Below are 18222 nucleotides of genomic sequence, written 5' to 3'. Positions count from 1 at the left end.
TGGAAGTGCGAGGTGGCAGGGGAGTGGGGAAGCTCTGGGCTGCAGCTCCGAGCCGGGGAGCCCGGGTGTGGCCTCCGCGGCGGCGGATCTGGCGGGGGCGGCCGGGCGGGAGGGCGCAGCGGCCGGGCGGGAACGGAAAGCAGTTTCAGCTGCGGACTGCTGGCCGCGCAGACCGGCGCCGCCGCGGGGCCTGGGAAGGGCGGGACGTGCGGCTCCCAGTGGGCGGGGCCGGCGGCTGGGGGCGGGGCAGGCAGCTTCCGGCCTCGGGGAATGGGGCGTGGAGCCTCCCGAAGGAATGCGCCGGGAGCCGCTGGCGTAGAGGCGCTTTGGCACGTCCCCCGAGTTACCCCGCTCAGCTTCCCGAGCTGTGACAGGTCTGTGATAGGTCTGTGACAGGCCAGCCAGAAAGTTACCGAAAGATATTCCTCAGCACATATGCCACTGCCTGCTTTGTGCCAGACACTGGTCGGAGGTGTTCGGTCTTACCAGGGTGACCAGGTCCCTGTTCTTACAAACCTTTCCTACGGTGGGAGAGAGAACAAGATGATTTAAGATCAGGGCTACGAGGAAAGTGAAGCCGGGGTGTTAACTTGGGGGTTGGGGTGGAAGTTACACCTTTAGCTAGAGTGGCCAGGGACGGCCTCTCCCAGGACACTTGATATGAGACTTGATATGAGACGGGAATGAGGCGAAACCAGCCTTGCGTAGAGCCAGGGCCGCTCAGAGGGAATAGCAAGTGCAAAGGCCCAGAGGCGGGACTGGGGCAAGATATGACCTGGGGCGGAGTCAGCGCTTCATGGGAGGAGCCTGCAACGGACCTCTCTGGCCGAGGTTCCTCCAGCTTCCTGGACCCAGAGCTTGGCGCCAGGTCTGCACCCTTCCCCCGTGCTCTGGGAGGAAGACTTGCCTGTGGCTGGAAGCAATTGTTGGTTTTCAGGAGTCTTTCTAGACTTCTTGGATGTTGTGCCATGTGGTTACCTGTATGGAAGACTGTAATTTTCCACTTGTTCTCTGAAGGACCCGGAAATCTCTAGATGTTGTCACCGCTGTTTTTTTTTTTTTTTTTTTTTTTTTTTTAAGTCATTTTTGAAATATTGGCTTGGAAGACCGATTCGGCATGTGCTTTGCAGGAAGGGGAGGCACGCCTGAACACACCTCTTAGATGCTGGCCCGACTGGAGAGGCCCCCTGATCTGGCTGGGAGAGGCACTTGGCTGCAGGCCATTCTCAGGAATGGGCCTCTGTGGCCTCGGACTCCTTGGTGACAACCTTGGCAAGATTCTGGGCCGGGCCAGAGCTCTGTGGAGACCCGGTCAACCTCGCAAACCAGATCGGGCTCCCAGGCGCCCAGTGCGCAGACGGGGGTCATTTGAAAGAACTGCGATTCCACTGCCAAGGTCTGTGGGGGGCTCCGTGGGAGGAAAGGGGCACAGGAAACTTACTCCCTGGTGGGTGGGCACAGATCTAGCTAGAAGGTGTGGGGCTATTTCTCCAAGGAGGCCCAGCCCTGGGACATACTCCTCACCAGGGTCCAGGGCCTCCTTGGTGTGCTGAGGAGGTCTACAACAGCAACCCTTTCTTATCTCTGAATGGCCCACAGGCACTGAATGGGAGGCTTCCCCAAGGGCTTGGGAAGAGTGAAGGTGGGGCCGGGGTTGCTAGGCTGGCTTCTCTCCTGGGACTCAGGAGCTCTTCTGAGGGAGCATCAAGTCTGGGTGGCAGGGTGGAGAGAGGCCCAGGAGCACAGGACCAAGGAGGCCAAAGCAGGAAGACTCTGGGGTGCCTGGAAGGTAACCTAGGCCCAGGGACTGGCAGGGTTGCCGAGGTGTGGGCTTGTGAGAAGGGGGCTTTGACCTCAAGCCGCCTGGTGAGGAGTGAGTGAGGGCCCCGGGCTGCTGTTCCCTTAGCCTGGGGCTCCCAGCAGGCCTCTTGGAGACAGATTTAATAATCCTAGCCTGTCTCTCTGGTGGTTAGTGTTGCAGGAGAGAAGCTTTACTCCTAAAACTTTTATTGATCAAGACGCTAATAAAAAGTAAAAGGTTTTTTGGAGCAAGGTGTTTTTTTTGTTGTTGTTGTTTTTGGCTTTTGGTTTTTTTTTTTTTTTTTTTTTTTCCTTTTTTCCTACTGGAGCAAAGAACATCAGAGCCGTAAAACACAAATCTGTTTTCCTTCCTCTCCCTAGATTTAGGGCTGGGGGTGGGATTTGGCCTTGTTCAGATTTCCCCTCTTCGGGAAGTCTTGCCTGACTGCACTGGCCTTGTGGTCATTCCTCTGTTTTCCAGTAGTTCACCAGAGCTGCCTTTGCTCATCTGGTCTGTTCCCCAGAAGGGTCGAGGGTAGGGCTTACAGAAGCCTGAGACCCCGAGGCAGTGAAGGGCATCTCCCCTAGGAGATAGTGAAGGCTTGCTCTTGACTTCTCAGGCTTTTTTTCTTTTTTCTTTTTCTTTTTTTTTTTTAGATTTTATTTATTTATTTGACAGATCACAACTAGGCAGAGAGAGAGAGGAGGAAGCAGGCTCCATGCTGAGCAGAGAGCTCGATGTGGGGCTTGATCACAGGACCCTGAGATCATGACCTGAGCCGAAAGCAGAGGCTTAACCCACTGAGCCACCCAGGTGCCCCACTTCTCAGGCTTTTTGGGTTTGGTTCTTTTGCTGCCTTGTTCTTCATTTCATAAACACTTCCTGAGCTCCACCAGCCTGCTCTAGCCTCCCTTCGGACGCAGAAATAGAAGATGCGGCCATGGCCTTGCAGAGCTTGCCTTCTGTCAGGAGAGACAGATGCTCGTAAATAAGCGGGAAAGCAGAGTAATTCTGGATTGGGGAAAGTCGTCCTACTGAAATGTAAGTCAGGGATGTTTGTCTCCTCTGTTTGGCACCTTGTTTCCCAGTCCTAAAATAGTGCCTGGCCCGTAGTTTGCACTAAATAAATATTTGCTGGGTGAATGAGCCAAACTCTATGAAGAAAACAAGTGTCTCAGTGGGGAGTAATGGGGTGTGGCAGGACCTGTGATAGCTGTCCAGGGGCTCTCCATGGGGAACAACCGAGCTCCAGCTGCTGGCGATTCCCTGAGGCCTTGCCCTGGCGGAGGGGAAAAGAGAAGGCCCACCGAGGCGGCTGCGAGTACAAAGTCCCCAAGGCGGGAAAGCAGAAGCTGCGGGGTGGGTGGGGGTTGGGTTTGGTGGATGACGTCAGAGGGTAGGCACCTGCCTACTTCTTCCACCTGGGGAGGAGTGTGGATTTATTCAGAGTGCTGTAAGGTGTGTTGGAGGAGTTTCTCACCCCAGGCTTAAATAATCTGATTTACATTTCTATACTGTCCCTCTGGCTCCCTGGTAGGGCTGGGAGTGAGGCTGCAGGCTGGGGCACACAAGGGAGCTGTTAGAGGGGTAGTAGGTTTTGCTGATGGATTGGATTCTGAAGGCTGGGGTGGGGTGGGGGGTGTCCGGGCTCCAGAGTCTTCACTTCGGACATTTCAGACTTGAGATTCCTTGAGGGATCCAAGAGAAGATGTCAGCCCAGCATGTCCTTTGTGAGTCGGGAGCTCAGAGGAGGGGAGGGCTAGGGATAGAACTCAGAGGGGCCTTGAGCACACTAGAGTTGATGAAAGCAAAGGAACAGATGAAACTCCCAAAGCAAGGTGTTCTACTGAAAGGGAGTGCCCCCAGGTTAGAGCCTGAGCAACTCCAGTCCCCCCCAATCCAGGGAAGGGGCCGAGGTAGCAGGAAAGGCGCTGGGAGAACCTTAGGTGTTGGTGGCAGGGAGGGAGGAGAAACACCAGAGGGTCTGGTGGCCTGGGTTTCAGGGAGGGTGTGGGCTGTCTTCTGTCAGTAAAGAGGATAGAAACTGTTGGCCTTGGCCCCATGAAGGCCCTTGGGGACCATGAGGAGAACCACTGGGGTCAGGATAGGTGAGTTGGATAGTAGAGTAGGAGGCAGTGGTGTCAGGGAAGGGCAGGAAGCACCAGCCAACCCGGGAAGCAGGGGAGGATGGGGTAAGGGCTCAGACCTTCCTCTCGCTTCTGGGTTTACCAGGTTTACCAGGGTCTTGCCCATTCCTCTTAACCCTGCACCGCATCCGAATCCTCTGAGCAGAATCCTTGGAGGCCGATGCAGAGGGCTGGAGGGGTGCCCCAACATGCTCTTGAACCCCTGTCTGGGCTCCTCTCGCCCTTTCTCAGCAGAGCTCGCTCACCGCCCTGTTGGCTCACTTTTTCTGGTTCGTGGGACCTCCTGACCCCCGTTCTTCCCCATCTCCCTACTTCTCTCTCTCTGGGTCCAAGGCCCCCCTAGAGAAGAGCATGTGGAACTGGGTTTGCTTGGAGGGTCTTTCTTCTTTGTCAGAGCACGCTGGACTTCATTTACACTGGTAACTTTGCTCTGGAAAGCTCCTTTGTGTGCTGGGCATCCAGAGAAGTTTGAGGTCTTTTTCAGGGTATTTTGGTGGCCAGAACCTGGACCTCCCCCAAGGCGTGGCTGGCTGTGTGGGGAGTTCAAAATGTGTTTGGCTTGTGGGTGGACAGGGTAGGGTTGGGGACAACCTAAGTTCTAATGGTCCTCAGGTGGGGGTTCCCAGTAACTGTCGAATGAATGGCACTCGGATGTTTGCGTTTTGGGGCTCCCAGGTTGTTTGGTTAAATGCTTCCTCTGCTGGTTAACCAGTGTTTTCACATCTGTTATCTGCAGGGGGTGTTTCTTCATTTCATACCTGAAGAAACTGTGGCCCAAGAAAATGAAAGGTCTTGCCCAGAGGTCACAGTTGCTAGGTAACATCACCAGAATTGCACACCAAGCCTGCAGACCCCCCCCATGAGGCTGCCCTTAGGGACCAGCCTTGGGGGTGTGGCGCGGATGGTGGGGTGCAGGGCGCACGGTCTCCTGCCCCTTCAGAGCAGTGGCCATTTGCTGTGCCGGGCTGTAGGGCATTCCTCCCAACCACCTGTTTCCTGTGGCAGTCCAGACCCTCCCTTCCCTGGCTCTAGGCTCCAGGAAAATAGGATGAGGCAGCCTTGAACTGGGTCAAGCCTTGGGGGGTCCCCAGCTTCTGGGAGGCTGTTTGTGTATGGCTTGTATGGCTGTTGCAGAAATCCCCTCAGGAAAGCAGGCTGAGCTGCACAGCATCCCGGGAGAGACACCCGAGCAGGACAGGGCCTGCCCCCTCACTGGGGACCGAGGAGACTCAGAGATGGCAGGGGTGGGGCTGGGCTGCCCCTGGAGGGTTGGCTCTTGTGCTCCCTCCCCTTGGGCCTGGTGCCTCTGCACTCTTGCTTCCCTCCTCCCACCCAGCAGACCCCGGGTAGCCTGGGGCCAGTGCAGGACAGAGGCTGGCTCTTTCCAGGTTTCTAAGGATTTGGGCCATAGCCCTCTGCCTCTGCCCCGCCCCGCCCCACTGTCTCCATGGCTTTCTGGTCTGGATGTTTCTTGGGGAGGGCAGGCACCTGGGAAGAGCGACAGAGTAGTCTTGCCTGGTAGTCCCTGAAAGTTCCAGGTGGATCCCCCCTCTTTACAGGGGGCTTCTGAGGACCCGAGGAAGAAGTGACTTGTTCAGGGTCACTACCCAGTGAGCTGGTTTTCTACTTTGTCTCCCAGCATATCATGGGGACAACCTCTTGCAGCCTAGCTTATCTGGCTGCTCTTTGTAAAGTGCTCGCTCTGAGCTGGGCCTTGTTCTGTAACTTATCAGTTCCTCATAACCCCCCGTTGGGGGGTTAAGTACTTTTATTGCCCATTTTACAGAGAGGGGCTTGTCCTCGACCCCCTGGGTTACAAGTCACATGGCCCGCATTTGAACTCAAGTCTCTTCTTAACCAGCAGCCTACCCAGCTTCAAGCTTATGTGATCGCTGGGTTCTCTAGAATCAGAAACAAAAACAAAATGGTCAACCCTTGAAGGACCTGGCCCTCGCAGAGTTAGGCCCAAGGACACTGTCTGGCCTTGGCCGTTCTCATGGAGGATGGCCACACACCACTTGCAGCGTGCCCAGCCACTCCAGATGCCAGGAAACAGTCCACCTCTCCTGGAGTGTTTGTTAGACCAGGTACCAAGGCTTTAAGTCTCCTTTCCTCACCTCTGCCCACTCCTGTTCTAGCAGCTCGGCAGGACCTGCCTCCCCCTGGAGCCTCAGGGCCTCTGGAGAGCACTCAGCCCTGCAGCCCTGCCTCCTCCTTTCTCTTGGACAGTGGAAGGGCTTCGGCTGCTGAGCTTGGAAGGACGGCTCTCCTCACCTGTCCCTTCCTTTGGCCATACATCCTTTCCAGAAAGGGATGAGGGTCTGAGTGTCAAGCAGTCCTCCTGCAGGGCTGCAGACCTACTTCATCTCCCTCTACCTCCTCTTCTTTCCTTTTCCTGTATCTCACCCTTACCTAGCATCTATGCAGTTTCCTGCTGTGTTGTGTCCAGGCGTGATTCCCAGTGTTTTCATCTGTAAGGGGGAAACAATAGAAGAGACCCCACAGGGTTTTGAGGCCCAAACTGAAAGCCTAGTGGCTGGGCACCTGCAACAAGTGAGTCCCCATCTACCCTCCACATTCTCCCCGTGAAGGAAGGATGCTCGTGGGTGCGGAACAGGTCGGGCCTGCGGGTCAGGGTGGGGAAAGTGGGCCTCCAGAGGGGGCAGGTGGGAGCCAGAAGCCTGGTTTCCTTATCTGTGAGATGGGGTGTGAGGACACGTGCCTGTGGAGGGCTGTGAGCAGTGCCCGGCAGTGCTAGCCGTGCCAGCCGTGCCGTGTCCGGCCCATACTGAGTGCCGAAGAGAGCTGTGCTTTCTGCTCTTCCTGCTTCAGAGGTAGCTGCGTTTGAGGGTGTGGGGCGCTCTTCGGGTGAAATTTGAATTTTTACTGTTGTGTATTTTGTCTAGATTTCCTGAGAAGGCTAAGCCCTCCATTCTGATCATGACTTTGGGGGAGTTTTTTGGGGTTTTGCCGTCTTGTCTCCTGCATTGAAAAAGGGATCTGTGCCTTTAAGGCGCCGGCAGCCCCGAGTGGGACACTGGCCCTTTAAAAGCACATTACTACGGAGAGTTGGAACTTAGCCTTTGTTTAACTAGCAGTGATTAGTCCCAGCGGACAGGGCTGGAGTGGTATGTCTAGGACCAGACCGGAGGGCTGCAGACTGGCTGGGCCCACTGGGGGACAGCGGGCTGAGGGGTGGCTGGCCTGGCCTCTCGCTTTCCCCCCGGCCTGGTGATCCTGGTGGCTTGGGGACCCTGGTGGCCGTGCTGAGGGATGGTAAGTGGCCTGATTGTTCTAATCTGCCTGAGCAGAGGCTGGAATGTGGGCTGCTGCCAGCCCCAGGGCCCCCGACCAGCCTCCTGGGCCCAGGGAGCCTCAGTGAAATAGGTGGCAGCCGGCTGGTAGGGAGGGGTTGTCACAGGTACTCAGTCTTGGGAGGGACTCCGGAGTGCTCCAGAGATGGTGTCTCTGCAGACATCTCCCGCCTGCCCAGAATGTGGAAACAGTTAGATTAGCCCCGCCAAAAAGAGAAAAACTGAGAAGTGTTGCTGCCGGTTTTAGTTTTTACAGCCAAGCCTTGATGGTCTACCCCTTTGAGAACCGGGAAAGGCTAGGAATGGCCGAAAAGTTTTCTGAGCTGGGGATCTTGGCCTTTGCTCTGGGTGGCCCAACCCTCGGCTGGACTGGGTGGGGCTGCGCTGGGGTTTGGGGGCCATGTCATCTCCACCCCAGCTCCCCGGCCCCCCAGCAGGGCTCTTTTATATTCCCCCTCCCTTCCTGGATCTGTTCCCTGATCCCTGGGCCTGCGGGCCTGGAGTGTGTTCTGCCTCCGCGTACACATCTGAAACCCTGTTAGGAGCCGGGTCCTAACTGTGATGTGGCAGCCTTTCCTGGGGAAGTACCTCTGTCTCCAGGGAAGGCAGGGATCTGGCTTGTTAGTGGAGGGCTTGTGAGAAATAAATGAGCCAGTGCTGTGGAGCGCCAAGCGCTGTGCCCGGCACGTTCCAGCCTTGGTCCCAGCCAGCCTCACTGCCATTTCCGGGGGGCTGGTGGTGGATCCGACACCTACTAGCAGGGTGTCCTTCTCACCATTTTCCAGACAGGGTCACATCAGAGGTGACAAAGGCAGAGCTCAGGGTACAGGTCTGGTGACCCAGAATTTCTGTAAGTTCTCTGAAAGCTGGTGCATGGGCTCACATGATTTCTGTAGTTTTGGTGAAAGCCTGAGGTTTTGACAAGCAGTGAAGACAGTTTGGAGCTGGAGCCCAAATGCTAGGCCTCCAACTCTGTCCCGTACCTGGGAATGGTGACCTTGGATAAGCTGCTGGACCCCTCCTGGCCTCCACGTCCCAGTGTCTGAGGGGTTGGGTGCATGGGTCAAACCCTGGAGGGGGTTCTTGGTTTTGCTGGGGCACATGTCATAGAGGTAGGGGGTCTTTGAGCCACGGTTCATGGATAAAGCAGACATAGCTGCTGGGTTGGGACCCATCTTGGATGCTATATTTGAAAGTATATGGCATTATTGGTTGGAATCCCATGGCCAGGTGGCGAATGACAGATTGGGCTACTTTATCCTAGAGGCAGCCCGTGTCGGGGGTTGTGGGGAGAGTTGGTGAGCTCTTGGAGTCTGCCATACTGTCTGGGCTTAGGAAGCCCCTTGAGGTCTCGAGCCTCTGTTTCCTTAACTGTAGTCAGGGGGCAGGGTTTTATGAGCATCAGAAGCCCACATTTAGTGGACCCATTACACTTCCCAGGTATGAGAGGTTACGGGTGAGGCAGGCACTGTAGAGCCACAGATGGCTGTGGCTTATGGTCACCAGGAGCAGGAGGAACTCCGCAGCTACACCCCACTTTCCTTTGACGTCTAGATTCCTGCCTTTGTTGGTGGCCTGGGAACCTGCGGCTCCCTGGCGGCCACCCTCTCCTGCTAGTTTGCTGCTGTTGAAAGACCACGCTGTCTCCTACTAGTTAGAGTCTGGGAAGCAGAGCTCTTGATGTCCCACTGAGACTCCCAGATACCAGGCTTAGGGACGACTAGGAAGCCCGGGTCCCAAGACCTCCAGGCTGTGTTGGCGTATTGGAGGCACCTGGTAGCTCTCTGCTGGGGTGCTGGGAATGGGGGAGGGTAGGAGGGCACCATTCCACCGGGAATGGGGGGCATAGTGAGGTTCATGAGCATGAGGAGCCTCGAGCAGGCTCTGGCAGGGGGAAAGGCAGCCCATTTGTCAGGTAAAGAGGCCGAGGTGCAGGAGAGGCCAACTCGAGAACTCTGCTCTCTTGGCCCAATGCCTGTTCCCATCTTTGACTCTTGTCTCCCTGAGACCACAAAGCTACTCTGTCCCAAATTGTGGCTGGAATTAAAAAGATAGCAGGGCTAGAGATGAGCACTGGGGCTGGAACCTAGGGTGTCTATGTTTATTCCCAGATGTGTCTGTCCATCTCTCTTCCAATGGGGGCTTGAGGTGCCTACTTAAAATGACAGCACTCTCAATCTTGCTGTTGGGGCTGGTATGTGGAATGGCCAAGGTTCTCTGGGCTCAGATGGCAGAGAGGCTCTTCAAGAGCCCCCATACAGGGAGGGCCGGGCGGGCCCTGCATGCTGGGCAGAGTGAGAGGCATCTTGGAAATAACTGTGTGCCCAGGGAGAAGCCAGGAACCTCCAGAGCAGTGCTGCTGGGTAGGGAAGGGGTAGAGTGTCCAGGCAAAGGCAGAACCAGGGCTGGTCATAGGGCTCACTGTGTGTCAGAGGTGGTGTCACCCCCATTTTACAGATGATGAACGGAGACATATGGAGTAATTAATGTGACCAAAGTCCCAGAGCTTTATTCTCATTTGTGTTTGTTTTTAAGGAAGGAGTCTTCTCCACATTGACCAGTCATCAGCCAGCACAGTGCCTGGAGCTGGGGCTGTGTTGACAAGGGGCTGGTCCTTGGTTGGGGCAGGAAGCTTGGTGACCAGGGATGGGGAAGACAGTCCACACATAGCTTTGTCACCCTAACGTGAACAGCCTGCATAGAACAGGAGGGGACATGCCATGACCCTTGGGTGTTAGGAGGGGAGAAGGTCCTGCCTCTGTCCCCATCCTCACATTTCTTGGAGGGGCAACCTGAACCTAGGAGGACTTCCCGGAGGTGAAGAGCTGGGAGGAATTAGATAAGCCAGAGGGAAAAGTGGCTTTCTTGGGGGACGGAAGTCCTTGGTTTTCAGTTCATTTGTTTTTTTATTTCATCATCTTTCACCCCACTTGGGTCATGAGTCCCCAGGGCCTGAGGCAGCTGTTGGCGGTTGCTGCCCCGGGGGGTGGTGGAGTTGCTGGGGAACCAGTCAGAAACCAGTCCCACACTTGGTGGTGTGATCCGTGGGACCAAGGGGAAGATGGGTGCGTTCATGTATGTGAGAAGGAGAGGATACAGACAGCCTGCAGGGTGGGAGCAGCTCGGTGAGGGCCTTGAACCATTCTCGAGAGTTGTCCAAGTGGAGAAGGTGGGAAGGATGTCTGGCAGGGACCCAGCGTGTGTGCCGTGGGTTGCTGTGGGTCCTGGGAGACCTGTAGTGTCAGGGTTGCCGCACACGAGGCTGGGGGCAGTGCTCCTGGGGCTGGGAGTGGGGGGCTTAAGGTTTAGGGGCGTCACCCTCTTTAATCTTCCTGAGTGCCCTGGCCAGGCTCTTGGCTGTTTCTCCTGTGGAACAGCGAGGGGGCCGGAAAGCTGTCCCCACTCCGAAGCAGGAGGGGCACTCGGCCTTCAGCTCACTTTCGATTTGTCCAGATCTCATCCCATTCAATGAGTGTTCCTCAGATTCTCTTCTTTTAAAATTCAGGGCACTTCGCTGTTCTACTGAGGTTTATGAATGTTTAAAAACTGCTTTGCGGTCCCCAAAGTAATTTGACAAGTCTGACAGCTATTGATTAAAAACCTGAAATTATTCAGGCTGCAGGATGACTTGGGGGATTAGATGGAAAGTTTTTTGTTTCTTCTCACTCTGTGGGCCCCTTGCCCTCCCAGCCCCCGAAAAGACATAAGAGGTAGGAGGTAAATGTGTTCCCGAATGTTTTTTGAAAACTCCATTAGGCTGCGGAACGGCACTGGAGAGGGTGGGGATGGGGATCACCCCTCACGCCCCCGGTCTGGGCTCCAGCTCCGCGGCAGGCAGCAGTGAGGTGCCCTGGGAAGGCGCTGGAGGTGGTGGCAGTGGGGGGAAGCCCTGTGCTCTTTCGTGTCTGGTCCCTTGCGCTCTTGGGCTGTGGACGTGGTGGGGCTTCTGTGGCGCCCTTGGAAGCGGCCCAGCGGGTGAGGTACTGCACCCCAGAGAGAGGAGGGAGCTGGTTCAGGGCTGCTATGCAGCAAGTCCAGGGGTCCGAGGGATGGGGTAGGGGGTAGGGTTGTGCAGGACAGGAGCCCTCCTGGCCAGGTTTCTCATCTCCCTCTCTGTGAGAGCCTCCAGGCCTGGCCCAGTGTGAGCTGAGTACCAGCACTGGCCCCTTGAGCCCCTTTGGCTCTCAGCTCCCATTCTGCCCTGGGTGACCGGGCCGAGGCACTCCGTTCTCCCAGCCTGTTTCCTCTGCTGTCTTAAAGCTTCCTTCGTCACATCCTTTAGATGAACTGGGGTGTGTAGGGGGAAAGTTGCCCCATGAGGTAGGGCTCTGTGGACCTATTTGAGTTCACATTCCCCATTTCTGCTAGGGCGATGCTGCCTTTTGTGCGGGGCTGTTGGGAGAAGGCTGAGCTGTGATGTGTGCACCGTGATAGGCATCTCTGTCCCACAGTTGGGTGCACAGTAGGTACTTAGTAAGTGGCTGTTAAGTCCAGGCAGCCACAGTGTTGATCATTAAATCAGCACCTATGGGGCACTTCCTAGGAGCCAGGCCTCGGGCTGTGCTATAGCCATAGCACATGATAAGCCATCCGGTCATCCTGTTGTTGTTGTAGTGGTGTAGACCTCCTTTGCTAGCTTGGCCCTGCGGCGTGGAAGGGAAGCACGGACTCCCAGGGGTCGGGTGAAGCCTGGAGACCAGCACTGCCCAGCCCAGGGCTCAGCATGTGGTAGAGATGGAGTCACACTGGTTCCAGTGACTGCTAGGGCCTGTCCCCTGGCCTTGGATGAGAGAACCCCAGGCTGAGAGGGACCATGCTTCCAGGCACTGTCATCCCAGGAAGACTTCCCAGGCAGGGCAGCCAGCCTCCTTGCCTTTTAAGGACAGACTCTGTCTCCCCTGGGCCCTGGGAGCCGCTAGGCAGCTGCATTCTTCTCCCCTCTCCTGGGACCGCAGCTGGGCCAGGAGTAAGCACTGGCCTTCTCAGCACCGGGTTCCCAGGCCAGCAGGGCAAGGCTGGGTGTGGGGAGAGATGGCTCTGCTGGGTGTTCTGGGTGGGGTGCTGCCCTGTTTGTGTCCTGCCCTGTTTGTGTCCTGCCGCTTGATTCCCAGGACGTTGGCGCCCACACCCCAACTGTGCTCCAGTTTTGGAGGGCAGAGTTTTCCAGCACAGCTGTCTGGACCGCCTGGCTGTGTCAGGCAGGAGTGAGTTTGTCCTGTTCTGACCTGACTCCGGAGTCCACAGGTGCCGCCAGCCCTCAGGCGGGCACCTCCTCCGTGGAGACCTGCCTCGTCCAGGATTTCTACCCCTTCCAGGTCTGGCTGTGGTCATGGGCAGCGGCATGGGCAGCGGCTCAGGGGATGCTGTGCTTGGGACTCATAAGCAGAGGGGCTAAAGTGGCTTCTCGAAGGGTCTACTGACCACCCGTTCCTTTCATTCAGGAAATTAAGGGCCTTTTTTTTTTTTTGAGGTATCCCAGAGCATTTGGGTAGATGTAGTTTGTCCCCATTTTTTTGAGGTATCCCAGAGCATTTGGGTAGATGTAGTTTGTCCCCATTTTATAGATGGGGAAAATTGAGGCGTGGAGAAGGTGAAAAGACTAGAGTGGTCAGAGGAAAGGAACAGAAAATGGCCTGAGAAGTCCTTATCTCAGCACCCCAAATGTCAGGAGCATCACCCACCTTGGAAACAGCCTTCAGACAAGTCGGCAGGTCCTGTGTCGGCCTTTCTCGCAGCTGCACCCCTGCACTCACCATGGTATCTGGCACTCACCCGCACATCTTACTTGATCCTTCTAACAGCCCTGTCGGGGAGGTAGGCCATTCTCCCTATTTATGGGTGCAGAAACTGAGGCCTGGAGAGTTGATGTGGTTGAGTGGTTTTTTAAGGAATGGAGACTAGCTTTGCCGCTGTGGCTGGGCACCTTTGACACTAGGCCCTCCTACCCTCCTCCCTGTTCCCAGCTGTGAGGGGGGAGGGCATGCGTGCTTTTGCTCCCGGGGCTTACTTACTCCACTGCCTGCCTACCTGCATGGCCTGTTACCCAGCCATCCTCCGGTAGGGCAGGCGTCCCCTCTGCCGCGTGCCTCAGGGGGCTACCAGCTCCTGCTTGCACAGTCCCACAGATAGGGTGCTCACTCCTTTAAAACCAAACCAGCCTGTGCCTGAGTAGTGACTGGCCTCTCCTGGTCCCAGGTCTGCCCTCTGGGGGCATGCAGGGCAGCTCCCTCTGCCCCTTTAAGACTTTGAAGGCAATTTTGAATCTCTCATTTTCCAGGCTGTACAACCTCTCAACTCACCCTGTCCGCTGGGAACATCCTCCCATGGCAGAAAGGGCTTCTTAATTCTTGCAAGTTTTGTTTTGGGGTCTCCTCCCTTCTTGAAATAATGGGGTATTTGCTAAACTTCTGTGTTAGTAACCTTTGAAGAAAAAAAAAGCTGGAGTTGAAAAACAGCTCGTGGGTTGGCTGGAAGGCTATCAGATAAGACTGTGGCCCTAGAGCTGGGACAATGTCCTCTTGTTCCTGCTCCCTGGCCCTCACAATGAGCTGCTGTTGGGGCTTGGCTGTATCTCCAGCGGTGGCTCCGCCCGTGCCCGTGCCCGTTTCCTGGGCAGGGGCTGTCCCACACTCACCAGCCCCCCTGGCTCTTGTCTCTGGACGTGGAATGAGTGGGTCATGGTGAGCAAGTCGGCTGGCCATGGCCCTCGGTGGCTCAGCTGCCTGTGGGGCGATGGAAGGTTGAAGGAGGCACGGATGGAGCTAACCTTAGACTCTGCTGAACGGGTTCAGATCTCACTTGGCTGCTCGCCACCCATGCGATCTTGGGTGAGTTACCCAGCCCTTCTGGGGTGCAGCACCTCAGCCCTGGTAGGTTGTCCCGAGGAGACAGGTGGGAGAGCCGTACGGGGTGTGGGTCTCAGCCGCATGGCCTGGGCGTGAGCTCTTGTCTGCCCGGGGACACCAGGCGGCAGGCTGGTGGCAGCAGCATTTGGGCTGGGCTTCCACAGCTGAGAAAGAGAGAATTCGTTAGGTGGAGAGGTACAGGGAGAGGTGGTAGGGCGTCAGGAAATAGCATGGGCAGAGGGCCCCAAAGGGGGACGAGTTGGGAGGAGAGTCTGGGTCACTTGTCGGGGTGCGGTGTGAGGGGAGATAGAGAGGCGTCTCGGGGAGGGCCTCAGTGCCAGGTTGAAGCACAGTGACGTGCTTCTCTTCGGGATGTGAGGGGACGGCAGAGGGATGGGGGTCACGCCGCGTCGGGTGGAGGGGCCCATCTGGTAGGCTGGTGCTGCTGTGGTCAGATGGAGAAGGCTGGTGGGAGGCCCCCCCGCACTGCCCCCCAGGCCCTGGCCAAGACTGCTGGAGCGGAGGAGTCCAGAGCAGGTCTCCCTCCCCTGTGGCCCGTGGCACTCCCATCTGTGACGTGGAAACCGTGGTACCCTCCCCTTCCCAGGAAGTACGAGGATTCCATGCCATGGAGGTAAAGGCCTGAGCAGACGGCCTCAGCTTGGGGGGGAGGGGGACACGGGGCTTTTGGTCCTTGGGGTCTGATGAGGGTCTAGAGAATCCATTGTGTCTAGGACTCAGAGATGTCTCAGAGGGTGGGGCAGTGGGGGGGGGTGTGGCCACGGAGGGTACGATGAGCCATCTGGCCTTGGGAGAGGTGGAGGGAGCTCCCCATAACTGGACAGTGCCAGAACAGGGGCATCTCTCAAATTCTGGGGGAGCCCTGGGGTGCTGCTCCTGGGACCTGACCTCGAGCAGACAACCGCTGTGATCAACGCTTGGGTTGTCTTTGTCCCTTTTCCCAGTCACTGGGATTGAAGTAACCCAACCAGCTCAGGGAGGATTGCCCCCATCCCAGCTGAGCTCCTCCCCCTTCACAGAGCTTAGCTGACCTTGGCTGCTAGGATACTGTGGCTTTGGTCTGGGAACCTCAGGGGCCCTGAATCTGCTTTCTGAGACAGATCCAGCCCTACCCACCAGGAGCCCCCAGCCAGGCAGGAAGATGGTCTGTGACAGACCTTCCCAGCATAGCCTGCTGACTCTTAGGGGTTGGGGCCATTGCACGGTTGCTGTCTCCGGGGAGTCCGGGAAGGCTTCATGGAGGGTGTGCTGATGTTGAGGACGAGGGGACGACATATGCCTGGAGGCCTACCTTAGGGAGCTGTGAGTCCTGGGGAAGAGCAGCCCAGGGTGAGGGAGAGCAGGCAGAGAGACCCCAGCAAGCGGGGCTGGTACTGAGTTTCATGCATTCCTGGCCAGGAACCCCTCTTCTGCTCCAGGGCCTGAGAATCGCCTCTCTCTGACAGTCCTCTTTATAGCACTTCAGTGTCTGCTCCTTTCTGTTGGGTTTTGTTTGAAGCAAGGCCCTTCTTTTTCAGATAAGGAAGTGGCCCCCAGGGGGTTGAAGTATGGAGGGGACACCAGCCCCTGGGCCTGCCCTCTCGGAGCAGGCTTGTCTCTCCCTGGTGAAGTGGGGGTGAGCTCAGTATTTGCTTATTGGCCATGTGAGGTTTCAGCAAAGGGATATATGTGACATTTCCTATGGGCACAGCCCTGAGTGCCAGCTCTGCTCTGGTGAGGAGGGCCAGGCACACGGAGCCCGCAGTCTGGACTGAGATCTGAGCCCAGTGAAGTCCGATGGCATCCCTGGCAGGGTTGTTGTGAGAATGAGCTCGGACCAGGGCTGCAGCAGTGTGAAGGCTTTTGCTCCCCTTAGTGTGGTGGCTCTGGTCTCCAGGGACCACAGGAGGTCATTGGGGTAAGCCATCATGGGACAAATCTGGGTGCTGGAGGAGGCCACACAGTGGGACTTTTGGATCACCTTCTTTCTTACGCTAGCCGTGGAGTGGCAGGGAGGGACCTGATGTGGGGTTAGGGGTCACAGAGACCTGTACACAATGGCATCAGGCTCCAGACCCCCGCACCACACAAGGCAGCCGTGGGCAGGACTCCCAGACCAACCAGGCCCCCATTGCAGCAGGGGCCTTGGGCAGATCAGGTCGCTGCTGCTCCCTGAGCCCCTTACCTTTCTGTAAAATGGGTAGATGAATGTTGCTGGTGAAAGGGATGTGGAAGTGAGCAGCTGGGTGTCCTGTGCCTGATGGAGGCGGGTGCTTCTGGGTGGAGAACCTCCCGGCAATGGAGTGGGAGCCAGGCAGTAGCTGGCAGCTGATCTTAGGTCGGGAGACTGAGCCTCTTGCTGCCCGCTGGGAGCCTGGGCGGTCTGCGGTGGCCTCCACCCTTCTCCCTGCCTCATTGGGCTTTTTGGCCAGCTTATAGGTGAGTGAAACACTACCCTAAGATGCTGTTCCGAGGCAAAGGCAGGGCTAGGTGAAGGCCTACTTTGACTCATTGATGGCACGGACTGGTGTAGAGTATTAGGAGGTCCTGCAGGCCTGGGACAGGGCTGGCTTCCTGGACGAGGTGGTTCCTAAGCCATTTGGTGATACTTCTGGTTTCAGGAAGTGACCAAGTGACAATTTTCCCTTCCCAAGCCCTAGTCATTTCATCAGCCACCACGAGGGACACATTCAGCCTCTGTCAGGACCTTTCACCCTGGCGGGGTCACAGCAGAAAAGCTCTCTCTGGGCCCCTTGTGCCCCTTTTCTCTCCCACCAGGAGCCTTTTGGGGAGGAGGGGAACAGGTGGACTCAGGCTGAGCGGGAAGGATGTGTCTGCCTGCGAATCAGGAGCCCCGGCCCGCTGGTCCTGTCCCTACCCAATGGGGCAGTACTTCGAGCCTGGCCCTCTCCTGTGCAGAAACAGACTGGCACACCTTGGAGTAGCTACTGGCTGGCCCGGATGTGGCCTCTGCTCCAGTCCCACAGCCTGGAGAAGCCCCCGGGAGGTTAGGAGGGTCACGGCTGCCCAGCTGCAGCCAGGATGCCCTAGCTGTGAGTTTGCCCACAGCCTCTCTTCAGCCAGGAGCCTTCCCAGGGAGGCCTGGGCCAGCTGGGGCGTGTTTATGGAGCAGAATGGTGAGGAAGGAAGAGGAGGGTTCTACAGCCATAGGTTCCAGGCCTGGCTGCTTTGAGGTCTGACCTGGACTGCGAGGCTCCTGGGCTATAAAACCAGAGCCCCCTAGCTTTCCCTGGGTAGGACCAGTCTGTTGAACCGTGACTCCCTTTGCACTTCCTAGGTCCATACTCTGCCCTCCCAGCATGCTTACCTGGCAGAGTTTCTAGGCTGGGTCAGAAAGCAGCCTGATCCTGGCCTGCCTGCTGGGTTTCCAGTCCTGGACAGCAAATGTAGGGGCGGTGAGTCCCAGCCCTTCCTGGGCGGGGTGACTTTTCCAGCCTCTGGGGCGGGGCTTCTCTTGCACTGAGCTGTGAAGCCTCATCATGGGAGGGAGGCCTGGAGTCTGCCCCATGTGGTGGACAGCCCGGGGTGGCCTATTGCAGCTGAGGGGACTACAAACCTACCCCCAGCCCAGGCCAGTGCTGTGATGGGGGCGGGGAATGGCCCACTGGAGCAGGACCTGGGGAACTGGTTAAGGTCAGGTGGTATGGTGGGCCACTGTGCATGTTTGGGAAAGCCGCCTTCTGGGGACAGGGTGCCAGAGGAGCGGAGCCAGTGTAGCTGTGTATGCCACTGGCCTGGAGTCTCTCTAGGCTCTACGTGTGAGTTTGGGGGTTTGGCCTGGCTCTAACCTGACCTCAGCCTGCCCCACAGCTTCCCTCTGGTCTGCGCATTCCCCTCGAGCTCTCAGGAGTCCTGCGTGAACACATCTGTTCAGCTTGAGTGATCTGAGCCTTACCCTGTGCCATCCATGGTGGGGAGCAGTTGCAGGGAGGCTCGCTGGGGTCCCACTTCTGGCTCTGACTCCCATGGAGTGCCTAGCACAGGACTCCATGTTAGAGAAGGCTGTTGCCATGGACATGAAGAGTCTAAAGGGTGGAGAGTGGCTTCTTGAAGCCCGTGAGGCCTCTGGGCAGGGCTTGTAGGCTTATCTCTGG

General features: G+C 57.1%; 1 protein-coding gene across 11 annotated transcripts in view; it reads left to right on the top strand.

Annotated features, from left to right (window-relative positions):
- DAB2IP (DAB2 interacting protein) overlaps positions 1-18222 on the top strand; it is a 189418-nt gene that overhangs the window by 142467 nt on the left and 28729 nt on the right. Inside the window, exon 1 of one of the 11 annotated variants that reach the window (XM_059142889.1) lies at positions 887-1396. The exons of 9 other annotated variants lie outside the window; for them this stretch is intronic. In XM_059142889.1, coding sequence (XP_058998872.1) covers positions 1233-1396 — 164 coding nt within the window. In that variant the 5' untranslated portion in view covers positions 887-1232. Of the gene's footprint in view, positions 1-886; positions 1397-7040; positions 7225-18222 lie in introns of those variants that run through there. One more of the 11 variants, XM_059142893.1, reaches the window with a different exon arrangement.

Source organism: Mustela lutreola, chromosome 12 (assembly GCF_030435805.1).
Source record: "Mustela lutreola isolate mMusLut2 chromosome 12, mMusLut2.pri, whole genome shotgun sequence".
Lineage (NCBI taxonomy): Eukaryota > Metazoa > Chordata > Mammalia > Carnivora > Mustelidae > Mustela > Mustela lutreola.
Note: the sequence above shows the minus strand (reverse complement) of the source record. Positions and strands in the feature narration are given on the sequence as shown.